We start from the raw sequence: 12,207 nt of genomic DNA on the forward strand, positions 1-12,207 counted from the left end.
TGCTGTTTCTAATTATAATTGTTGCATCCCAGTTAATATTATAGGAAAACTGAGCTAAGTCGCATAGAATTGCAACAGAAATATGAATTCAACAGTTATAACAGTAAAATTCCATTTCCAGAAGAAAAGGACAGAACTGGTGGAAGCTCAGCAACTTCTTCTGTAACAGGGGAGGAGATCACCAGTCTGCATTGCCCCACAACAGTGGTTTCTGGAGAAAAAGCGTCTGCCCAGCATTCTCAGACTACTGCTTTAACAGAACTTGATTTGCAGTCAATACTCACTTGCTTTGACTTCCTCTCACAACGTACCTTTTTAAAAGTTACAATAGGAAGTCAAGAGTTATGACGGTGGTCAACATGGTCTCAAGCAGAGTAACAGTAGTAGTTTGAGTGACAGGAATTTAAATACCAGTATGAGAATACCTTCAGAACTAATTATTTCTTTGCAAAACTTCACAAATCAAGTTAAATAAGATGTTGCGTTTTGGTGTTAATGCAAACAGCACGTCTCCTTATTCATTTCAGATTGTGGAAAATATGCAGAAAGAAACCTCCCAGAAAACAGGTGCCATGTTTTGTTTGAAAATAATTATTTTATGAGTTTGTTGTAAGCATGCTGTATATTTTATTTTAAAAATCCAGCTGTGGGTCTCCAGGGAATGAATTTTGCCATAAATTAGTAACAGACAATTGGAATGTGTTGTGATACAGTCCACTATGCCAGATTAACTAGTTAGTAATTTTTGCTTTGTATTTTTGGGGACTGTCTTATATCCAAGTCCCCATTGTATTTACCAAAATGTGACCACAATAGTCATTACAATTATTAGAGTGGAATTCTTAGGAACCTTTATTTTTTTAAAATAACTAAGAAGCAATAAAGGTCATATTTTCACAAAAGAATCTTTGAATTGTTCTGGATTCAATCTCAGTACATTAACATATGGTGAGTAATGGATAAATGATTTATTACGTTAAAGTATTTTCAGAAATTGCAGTGAGTTACTGCAGGTATTTTTTAACCTAGATTGGGTGGTCATTTTGACATTCATTTTAATATCAGTTACAATTTCTGAAATTACTGAGTATTCTGCCATAGATAGTCCTAAGTTATTTTGTTAAACCAACAGATGAAGGAGTGTTTGCTGAAGTAAGTGGAACAGAAGGCACTGAAAAAAATGAAGAAGGAAATGCAGAGACCGATGTTCTTTCACAGTTTACTGAAACAGAAGATGTCCAAACAAAAAGAGTAAGATTAGACCCTCAGGAGACAAGCCAAAAGGCAGCCTCCTATTCCAGTAGCAGCAAAATCAAGCTTTCATCTAATCAATCACAATTCAATCAATCATCAGAACAACAAGCATCCGAGAAATCAGGTGAAAAGTTAAAAATACTTTATGAAAATGGTGGGGTTTATTTACAGGCATGCATGAAGAAGAGTTTTTGTAATACATGAGGGAAAGTTTGCAAAAATATATATATCATGTTGAGCAAATACTCTAGTGAGTTCCAAATACTTGAAATATTTCCAGTACTTCTGTACTCCCATTTTACAGAATGCACATAATTACTTTCTTTTGTTTACATTATATTTGTCAGTCTTTCAGCATTGTGGTTGAGGGGATGCAGGATCATAACCCAGATCTTAAAATAACATTAAATTGATCCTTAGTTAACTATGTTACATAAATGATAGTTTAAAATAACACTAAATTGGTCCTCAGTTAATCATTTTAAGTATCCCAGATTAAACAAGAAAACCTGGCTCTCCATATATTTAGCACCCATATATGCACTTATATTTTATAGACTGTATCCCTATCAGGCACATATTGGCATAGGCTCTGTACTGGTACATTTGGTTTTAGCTGTAGTGTAGAAACAAACCTACTTACATGTCAATAAGGATCTAGTGTCCTCCAGTAGTTATATTATTTTCTGCCTGCATGTACAGCTTTCTGTTTAGCGGTTTCATCCCGTGTCTAAGACTTAGATTTGTCTTGTAGCCTTACCATCACAATAGAGCCCTGGTCCAGCTGATTACTCATCATAGCCCCCAAGTGTTTTTCACTTAACTGCTTTTTTGGTAAAGTTGGCAGTCATCTTGTGTGCTTTGGTTCTTTCTGGATCCAGTGAACCACAGCACTCAAGACTTACTAAAAGCAAAACCTATAGTTCAGATGGATATATCCTTCCTCTCTTAATACTTGTAAATGTAATATATCTGGAACTCTGATTCAAAAATATTTATCCTCATATCTTTTGGCATTCTTCTTAACTTGTGTTGAAATGAAAAAAAATGTTTCATTAGATTACCGGAATTTCTTCTGTAGCTTTGCCTTGATATGGAATAGAGTATTTGTCTTTTCTGATTATCTTAGACAATTCTGTCATTTCTCTCTAGTAATTAAGTGTTTGAGAATTATTTTTTCTGGTTTTGATAGGTGTTAAAATACTACCTTCCTAGGACCTTAGATTTTTGTGACTATCTTCTTGTATTCTTTTGTTTTCCACAGCAGTTTCTACAATTCCTTATTTATACCTGCTACCACTCACTTCCCTTTTTTTCCATTTCTTATTTACTGCTACTCTCTAATTCCCTTCCTAGATCAGGTTGGTTTTTGAACCAGTGCAGTTTTTCATCTTGAGTGTGGGCTATGTTGTGAAAATTCTCTGCTGACATTTTTTCTTCAAACTGTTTTTTATTTATAATTGCTTCCAGCTCTGTGAAAGTTTTCCTTTCAAATAACTACGGTGTCAGTGTAAATGTATGCTTTGTATATACATACATAGGAAAAGATGTTTTTTATATACATAGGTTTATAGAAGTATGTGTGAGTGCATGTGTGTTTGTGTGCAGATGTAACATTTTATTTATTTTTTCTAAGTGTGTGCAGCAAAAAAATGTAGTTTCCTCCTTGGTCTGAAGTTATGTGTTGCTGGGGTCTATTGGTCAAACTTCGGTTGCCTTTGAGTGGAATATAAATGAATGCTAGCATTAAGTATATTGTATATATTCTGAAAATCAGTGGGATTCATGATCTTACATCCGTTAAATGCTTTTAAGGCTAGTGTACATAACAGTGTGTATACTTAAAATAATACACATAACAAATATACACACACCCCCATACACACACACACAATATGGACAAATACATCTGCACACATACTATCAGCATACTCATTTGTTTACTTCTTTTTGTTGTTTGCTTATTAACCTCCTTCTCTTTGGAGACTTTATATGGTCACTAGTCTTATAAGTTGAATTAAGGAGTCATCAGCCAGTCCCTGCAATGTGCAGTAACACAGGACAAAAACATTCAGGAAACTGCGTGAAGTTCTTGCTGATCCTTTTCTCTTTGATAGTCATAGTCTGCTTGTCCTCTTCTGCCTTCAGCTATACAGAATACTGTTTCCTCTTCTGGTCTCAAGTGGTTGCTACTTTTCAGCCCATCTTAAGTTCTTGCTCTCTTGAGTTTCTGGACTGCAAGCTTGTGTTTTCTTTTGGAAGTTGAAGGGAGAAGGAAAGGAGTAGGTGCTTCTTGTTACTGCTGTCCAGTATTTGGCAATGTCAGTACTTAGCTTTCCTATCTCCAGATTGGTTCCTTCTGTTGTAGGAATACCTTTTCACTTCATTCTGGAAAAAAAACCATGGCATATCTAATACATGTCATCATCCACTGCTAATTATTGGAAGAATAAACATTGAACATAGAAATTATTTCTTTCCCTACAGTTCTTTTTTGTAGCTCCTATATTCCTGCTTAATCTTTATAATAAGGTCTGTGAAAATGAATACATTTTTGGATGTCTTTATATTTTTTGTCTCCTATGTATACTGTTATGATTTTAAAAAATCTTTATTCCAGACATGTCTTATGTTTTGGTCTCCTCTGGAATAGCTTTTCACAGATTACTTTTTCCCCCAAAAGAGATTCTTCAGGTAATATTTTATTCAGCTAAAATTTAATTATTTCCTTCATCCCAGGAGAATGTTGCTGTTTGAGAGGTAATGCAAGAAAGTAAGCCCTTCGTACAGTTGAAGGCATTAATGGCTTTGGAGACAGGGACAATGGCATTCAGATTGCAGCAGAAAAAAAAGTGGAAGATGGGATAATGTTTTCTGACTTGTGGCGTTTTCAGATTTTTTGCTGTCTCATGCCTTTTCTTCATTAACTGGCTTTTGTATCTTATCTGATTGTTCCTGTGTCCCAGCAGTCTTCCTTATATTACTCTATTCTTGAATAAAAATATTTTCGTCCTAAATGATGCAGCGTCACTTTCATCTACATTCAGTCACTTACTAGCTCTCAAAATTCTTGTTCTGTTTATACATAAGGAGAGTACAAACAGTTTCCTTATTTTCTCATAGTTCAATCTGTGGGAAGAATTACTCATAGACCTATGCTGAAGTATTCAAATATCTTTGTGAAGGAGGATATCCTTGAAGTTGTTGAGGTATGGCAGCCTAATCTAGTCTGATTGCTGGTTACTGTAATCTCTCCATTATATCTTTGTGCATGTGCTGACTGGATTTTGTATTTGGAGAGTTCCTGATCTTTCCTGCTTGTGACCCACCTGGCAATGCATTCCACAGAGAACCAGTATTTTGTGATTCACATACCAACGTCCCACTATGCTTCTGCAAATGTTTCCTAACAACCATGAAGAAAACTTGTTCATGACAGCTTAACTGGAAGACTTTGCAATTACTTCTGTTCGATTTCAGCCAATATTGCTAAGGGTCATTAGCTTAATGGGCTGTTGTGTGCCTTTTTTTCCTCCTATGTCTCTAAAGAGTCCCTAGGACACTCTTCTGTGAATCAGAGAAGAAAATGAAGAACCAGAAAGTGGATGATTGCTTTGAGAGTTCAGACCCAGAAGCTTTTAAACAAAACACAATGCATTTTCTTTCAGAAAAGTAGGTCTCAGATTGGAGGAGTATTTCAGTAACATGACCCCTCTGCATGCTCTAGAATTTCAGTGTTCATTTGAAAAAGAAACTCTTTCGCTCTTCATGTGCCAAGCACCCCCAATGCAAAGAGCCTCAATGCTTCCTGACAGATTAGAATAGCCTACACTGAAGTCCATGCTGCCATAGCCTGGCTGCAGCAATGCCTGAACAAGCTAGTTTAAAATTAGTATGGATATATCCTCAGTATATGTCTGTCTTTAATATAGTTGCAGTATGTCTTTCATGTTCTTCCAGACAGTCTTGGATGACAAGCTCAGTAGTTTACCTTAAAGGAAACCTTGAAAAAGCAAATTTTCCAGAAGGCAGGAAGTGCCTGAAGAAAGACAGCTGTCAAATCGTGGAAGATGTTTGATAGAAATGGATACTGATAACTGAAAATATTTGAGAACACAGCTTGTCTGATGAGAAGAGGAAATGCTTGGCATGCATCAACTAATTGTTCATATAAATAATTGAAAAAACATAGATAAGAGTTGCAAAACCTTACACTTTCACTTTTTTGGGTGGATTACAGATTTTCAGGAAATCAGAGAAAGAACACAGTGAACTTCTAAAAGAATCTGATAGCACAGCATTATAGCAGGAGTAGGAGTTAAAAAAAACTTAACATGCATTGTAGAGCTTTTGAAGATTTATACACCCTGTCTTTTTGGTAGCAGTTTGGGGGAGGGAGTTGTCCTTACTCTATACACAGAATCAGTATTTTTTAAATCTGTTTTTTTCTTTGTGTCCTTACAATTTGTTATGTCTGTTGCCTGAAGCCTCAGAATTAGGACCTGTCTGATGATCACATGATAAAATTTAAAATGGGTGTTCTTTGCTTTGTGAACCACTAAGAGAAGGGCTAAATCAATTTTATTTACAGTTGCAGGCCCGATCCTGCACACGTTTAATTAAAAGTCAGCTCAGCTATGTCACTACACATTAATCAAAAATTTGTAGTCAGTGTACAGGACTTTTTCATGTCAGAGTTGTAAAAATACCGTATGTAGAAACCTATCTCTTCCCTGATACAGAATTGGGAACAGGGGAGAAGTGATAGTCAAGTCTTCGCTTTTATATAGTTTCTTAAATACCTTTATGTGTGTACTTTATATATTTAGCAGGCATGCTTGATAACTTGAAAGCAGTCCACAGAGAAACATAACATACTCCCTTCCTCTATACAGTATAAAACTTCAACCTCGTTACATTTTTTGTTGTTTCCTAATTTATTGTACCCTTGTTAAGTCATCTAGATTTGGACTGTAGATTCTTTTGCATAGGGTCTGTTTATTACCTGACCTGTTATGCTGTACCTTCTAACCTTTTGATGTAGTCTGTTAATGTTATTGAATAATTAAGGCAACAGTACTGCACACATTTACATTAATTCAAATGAGTTATGAAGCTTAATTCTTTGTTTATAATGAAGCATTTTTTGTGATTCCTAATGAACACCCAATATGTGTTTAGAATTATCCCTGTCTACCAGAAAAGAAGATCTGATTGGTACCTGTAATACAAGAGCTGGGAGAAAGATGAACAAGAGAAATGCAAAAGGGGAGACCCGGCTGCATATTGCTGCTAGGAGAGGAGATTTGTCTTTGGTGAAAACTCTGATATCATCTGGAATTTGTGTCAATGAACAGGACTATGCAGGTTTCAAAATTACTCCCTTATGGTCTTGTTTTATGATAGAATTTGTGTAATTTTAATATAATTATGGATTCTTGATTTATGATCTGATTGTGAGGAGGGAAGGAAGTAATTCTACAAGTGCAAGCACAGTAAGTAAATCCCTGGATTTTGTGTCTCAGCATGAAGCTAATGCATCCTTTTTCTCAGCACAGAAAGTGGACTTGAAAGTTTATCGGCAGAACTAATGCTTAGGCACATGAATATATACATGTGTGAAGCACATTCACACAAATCTCATTTCCTTAGGAAATGAGGACAAAAATCAGATGACAAGATAATTTTTTCCTTTTTCCACCTAAATGCCTAAAAACACATTTCTGTTTTTATAGTCTCAAAATGGATAGTATTCTATTCTGGATGCTTGGCAGACAATATTATAAAATGCCACTGGGATTAGAAATCGGAGTATTTTGCTTCTAAGTTTTTAGAGTCTTTCTACTCCATTGTTTTTTTTATTATTTTTAGTTGTGTAGTAGAAAAGTAAACAATATATTTCTGCTTAATATTGGATACTTTTTTCTCTAAAGTAAACAGAATTACACCAGAAATCATTTTCCTTGGCATTTCAAAATGATTACTTGTATAAGATACTTCATAAAGAGAGTAGTACTGTTGTACAGCAAACACAACAAAATGTATAATCACTAACTAGTGATCTGTGTGGATCTTTCCAAATCAGATGCATGCTGTATGTGTCATCTTGCTTTTATTAGGTTGGACAGCAATTCATGAAGCTTCCAATAGGGGATTTACTGAAGTGGTCTTAGAATTACTGAAAGCTGGTGCTAATGTTAACAGCAGAAGTCTGGATGGTATTTTGCCAATACATGATGCTGTTTCTGGCAATTATTTGGAGGTACATTTTTCTTTTACATTAGATTTCCTGTGCCTGATTTCCAGCAGAGGGTCAGCAAAGCAAAATTCTGGTTTAAATATGGAAAGTCAAATCTACTGATACAATTTTAGTGTAGTTTTGCATTTAGAATATAGACTAATATTATTTAAAGTGATCAAAATTAGAGAAGGAAGTATTTTTCAATAGTGACAGCTGAAATTGTACAGTTAGTTCACTTTTTCTAGTCCAGAGGACAAAGCAGAAAAGTTCAGAAGCTCCCCATGGTTCTTTCCCACATATCAGGCTTTTTAAAAAAAATCCTGAAATTGAGCATTCTCAATTTGATCATCGAGTTCCAACCCCCCTGCCCTGGGCAGGGACGCCTTCTACTAGATCAGCTTGCCCAAAACCCCGTCCAACCTGACCTTGAACCCTTCCAGGGAGGGGGCAGCCACAGCTTCTCTGGGCAACCAGTGCCAGTGCCTCACCACTCTCACTGTAAAAAATTTATTTTTTGTAAAGAAAAAAACCTGAGCCTGCTGTTGAAAAATCAACCATTTTTTTTGCATTAACTGGTCCCTTACAACCCAAACCATTCTGTGGTTCCATAGAATAGAATAGACTGCTTCAGTTGTAAAAGGCCTACAATGAACATCCAGTCCAACTGCCCAATAAATTCAGGGCTGACCAGAAGTTAAAATATGTTATTAAAGGCATTGTCCAAATGCATTAAACACTGGCAGGTTTGAGGCATCAACCACATCTCCGGGAAGCCTGTTTCAGTGTTTGACCACCCTCTTGGTAAAGAAATGCTTCCTGATGTCCAGTCTGAAGCTCCCCTTGTGCAGCTTTGAGCCATTCCCATGTGTCCTGTCACTGGATTCCAGGGAGGAGAGCTCAGCACCTCCCTCTCCACTTCCCCTCCTCAGGGAGCTGCAGAGAGCAACAAGGTTGCCCCTCAGCCTCCTTTTCTCCAAACTAGACAAACCCAGAGTCCTCAGCTGCTCCTCCTAGGACACTCTCCAGCCCTTCCACCAGCTTCGTTGCCCTCCTCTGGATGGATTCAAGGACCTTAACTCCCTTCTTAAATTGTGGGGCCAAGAACTGCACACCAATAAATAAAATGTTGGTTGGGTACGGTGAGTTCCATGGAACTGAGCATAAAAAGGTGATGCCAGATTGGCTCAAACATACCACTTCTATTCCTGTCAGAAGAGCTGATATTTCATCACATTCATCTTTTCTGTGAGGAAAGACAAAATGAAGGGGATGATTTCATAGGCCTGGTGTCAAAGTATCAGTAGGCCACTTGAAAACATCTACGCCATTACTCAGTGTTGTGGGGGAAAACTGGTGGAGAAGGTTCTGAAATTGTAGAGACTATTGTTTTTCTGATCCTTAATGGCACTTTGAATGTAAGAAAGAAATAATGCTAAAGATGAGAAATCATATGTTTGAAAATTCTTTACCTTCCAAGCTCTGACCCCATCACCACTTTCATATGATCTGAATTTTAGGGGGTAAGTGATAGCAGTGATGCCACTAATCTAATTTCCACATTTTACAATTAAGCAGACTTACAAGTGATTTGTAATTAGGAGGAAAATCCTCAGTGCATGTAACCAAAAAACCAAAACCACTATTAAATACTTAAAGAAAAAAATTCACTTCTCTGCACTTTGGTTTTAATACAATTGACCAGTTCTTTTTAATTTAGATATATGAAGTTTTGTAATTGCTGTCTCTAACAATACTTTAAAGATGATACGTTTAATGACAGGTTGTGAATTATTTGTGTATTTTAATGGAAAAATTAGAAGTGTAAGATAGAAGTCTGTGTTGATAATAACCAAATATATGTATTTGCTTAATTGGGATTACAAGTGTAACAGGTTTTAGAGTATCTTATTTGTACCTTTATTATTTGTGATAGATACAACACATATAGTAGTATTATAAGTCCACAACAAGAATTATCACAGTACTAATACTAATACATAATAGGCAGTCAGGACTCTACTACAGCATGGAGCGAATCCCTGTGAGAGAGATGGTTCAGGGAAAAGTGCTTTGGATGGAGCTTGTGATGATGAAATGAAAGAATTGCTGAACTCATACAGCGCTATGGACTCTGTACTCCCTGTTGAGACTACTGAAGTTACAAGTACGTTGGTTTCGTAATGTGAATCATAGGATTACCCTGTAGTCCTAAGGAAAAAATTATACGTTAGAGTGCTGCTGATTTGTGGAGCTGCATATTTCCTGGCACTGATATTTTAAACTCTACTAACTACTGAACTTCTTTTTATTTATTTTCAGAAAAACAGAATACGTGAGTTTGGGTTTTTTTCCGTGGGAGAATGAGGTATAAGGACATATTTGGCTCTTCCTATTTTTGTTATTATCCTTATTTCTCATTACAGGAATATGGTGACAAAAAAGGGAAGCATGGTTCCTGTAGGCATGTGTTTCAAGTCAACCTAATCATATAAAAAGGGATCATTAGATAACAATGCACTCTCTTAGCAATGTTGTTCAGTTACAAGCACATGAGCCCCTCCATGATCAAGAACAGCTATGTCTGTACGTGAAGTAACAGATTTAGCAGTTTCATTCTAGTGCAGCTGGTCTTTCAGGAGCCAAAAATAATTTATGAGAGAAAAAAGAGAAATCTTTGAGGCAGACACTGTGGATGATGGGCAGTTTCAGAAAAGCTGGTGCCTGGAGGTATAATTTGTCAGGCTATCAAATCTCAGTTCAGATTTATCTCAAGAACCTACTAAATGAGACTGAGTTCCTGGGAGATCACGATACTGGTGCTCTGTACCAGTCTGAGTCTATTGTGTCTGTGCCGTGACTGTTCAAGTGGCAAAGCTGGCTGCAGGAATGCCTTTGACCAAAGTCTCTCTCCCCAGCTACCCTTGCCGTCTAGACAGGGCTGCTTACTTTGAAGCATCTCATGCCCATGAAAGAGTTTTGCTTCCTGACAGAAAGGAAGGGGTTTTAAAATAATTATTTTCCTGAATGTAGGGTGGAGCTTTTAAATTATATTTAAAATAGTCAAATTATACCTTTAAAAATAAATATGAAATATGAAATTATGCAGATGTATATAGGTTCCAACTCAAATTCATGGTTTATGAACCGTTAATTAAAATCTGTATGTTTCCTTGGAAAATTTTTGACAAACAGGTAGGTGATACGATAGACAGAAGCCTATAGATAGAGATCAGTGCAATTTCATAAATGAGCAAAATAAAACCATCAGACTTTTCCTGTTTAGGGGTATGAGAAAAATGAACATGGTGATCTGTTACCACTACTGACAAAAGCATTAATAATCTAGCCCCTCTTAACTAAATCGTAGTTATTACTTGTGAAGAGGCACAAGACTGAACAAGAAATTAGAAGTACATTGTCAAACTTAAAATATAGAATAAAATCCTCAAAGTATTTGCATGCAATACAACCTACTATAAATAATAGATTAAAATTCCCTATTAATCTGCCTTAATAAGAGCAGTATTTTAATATTTTTCTATTTTAGTAAGTATGTGAGTACTGATAGATACTATGAAACAGGTTGGGGGAAACATTTTATAAATGCTATTTTTAATTCTGTAGTTTCCCATTTTTCATGATTATGGAAAGCTTGTATTTCCTATTGTAGAATTTCAGCAATTAGATTACATGTTTAGCATATTATCCCAGTGGTATCCATTGGTCAAGACTTCTGAGCAATCCCTTATGTCATATCAAGAGATAGGGCATATAAAGAATTCATTATTTCTCATTTTAGAAAAATATAGCTAACAAAAAGAGACAACTTATAATTATTTTATTTTATAATATGGATTTGAAACTATGTAAAACTGTGGTACATATGTTTTTACCATTATATGTAACTTGGAACAGTCTGAGCTCATTAAACTATTTTGTAATATTGAAACATAAAGGTTTTAGCTACCTTCTTAAGATTGTGTAACTTCTGCAGATAGCCTCACATATAATTGTCATGCTGTGTAGCTCCTTGCAACACAAAGAACTTAAAAAGTTTCAGTGTTTATCATCCATGGACAGTTCTTTAAAATATCCTGTTCTCTTAGTAATTTCCTAGACAAGGCACTCATAGTTCAAAATTTCCCAGCATTTGGGTTATTTCCTCTAATTGTAAAGAGCTCTCATTATGCATGACAGTGTAAGGTACTGCTGTAACAATATATTCATACTTGGGCTGTGTATTTTCTACATTAAAAATGTTATTACTATAATAATTTTCTACTTCTTACTGCCTTCATTATTTTGATTATATCAAAATATTGGACAGATGTGTATATCCCAAGGCTATCTCAGGTGGAAGATACTTTGAATGAAATGCTTGCAAAAGAGAGAACAGAAAGGGCTACCCTTGCTAAAAAATACAGGTAAGTAGAATATAAGGATTATATTTATAGGAAGCTGTTCTTTATAGCCGTAGTGATTGAGGTTGTTAGAGGGTTAGCATACAGTAGTGTGAAAGTAAAACTATGTGGTTTTTATTCAGATTTTGCAGGAGCATAGGGTTCATCCATGTGAACAAATTAGTGGCTGAATTAAGAAACAAGAACTGTAAAATTAGTACCTACACAAACTTACTTGCCTTCTAATTTTGAGAGTGAAGCTGTGTTCCAGAGTGAAGCGATAAATATTTCTGGGTATTTTACATACCCTGC

At 35.8% G+C, this 12,207-nt stretch overlaps 1 protein-coding gene across 1 annotated transcript in view; it reads left to right on the forward strand.

Annotated features, from left to right (window-relative positions):
• Nucleotides 1-12,207, forward strand: part of ANKRD31 (ankyrin repeat domain 31) — a 72,168-nt gene that overhangs the window by 38,709 nt on the left and 21,252 nt on the right. The window contains exons 13-18 of the mRNA XM_032986254.2: nt 528-567; nt 1,133-1,378; nt 6,436-6,621; nt 7,374-7,516; nt 9,500-9,659; nt 11,823-11,919. Coding sequence (XP_032842145.2) covers nt 528-567; nt 1,133-1,378; nt 6,436-6,621; nt 7,374-7,516; nt 9,500-9,659; nt 11,823-11,919 — 872 coding nt within the window. The remainder of the gene's footprint in view (nt 1-527; nt 568-1,132; nt 1,379-6,435; nt 6,622-7,373; nt 7,517-9,499; nt 9,660-11,822; nt 11,920-12,207) is intronic.

This window comes from Tyto alba, unplaced genomic scaffold, assembly GCF_018691265.1.
Source record: "Tyto alba isolate M040663 unplaced genomic scaffold, T.alba_DEE_v4.0 Super-Scaffold_42, whole genome shotgun sequence".
Lineage (NCBI taxonomy): Eukaryota > Metazoa > Chordata > Aves > Strigiformes > Tytonidae > Tyto > Tyto alba.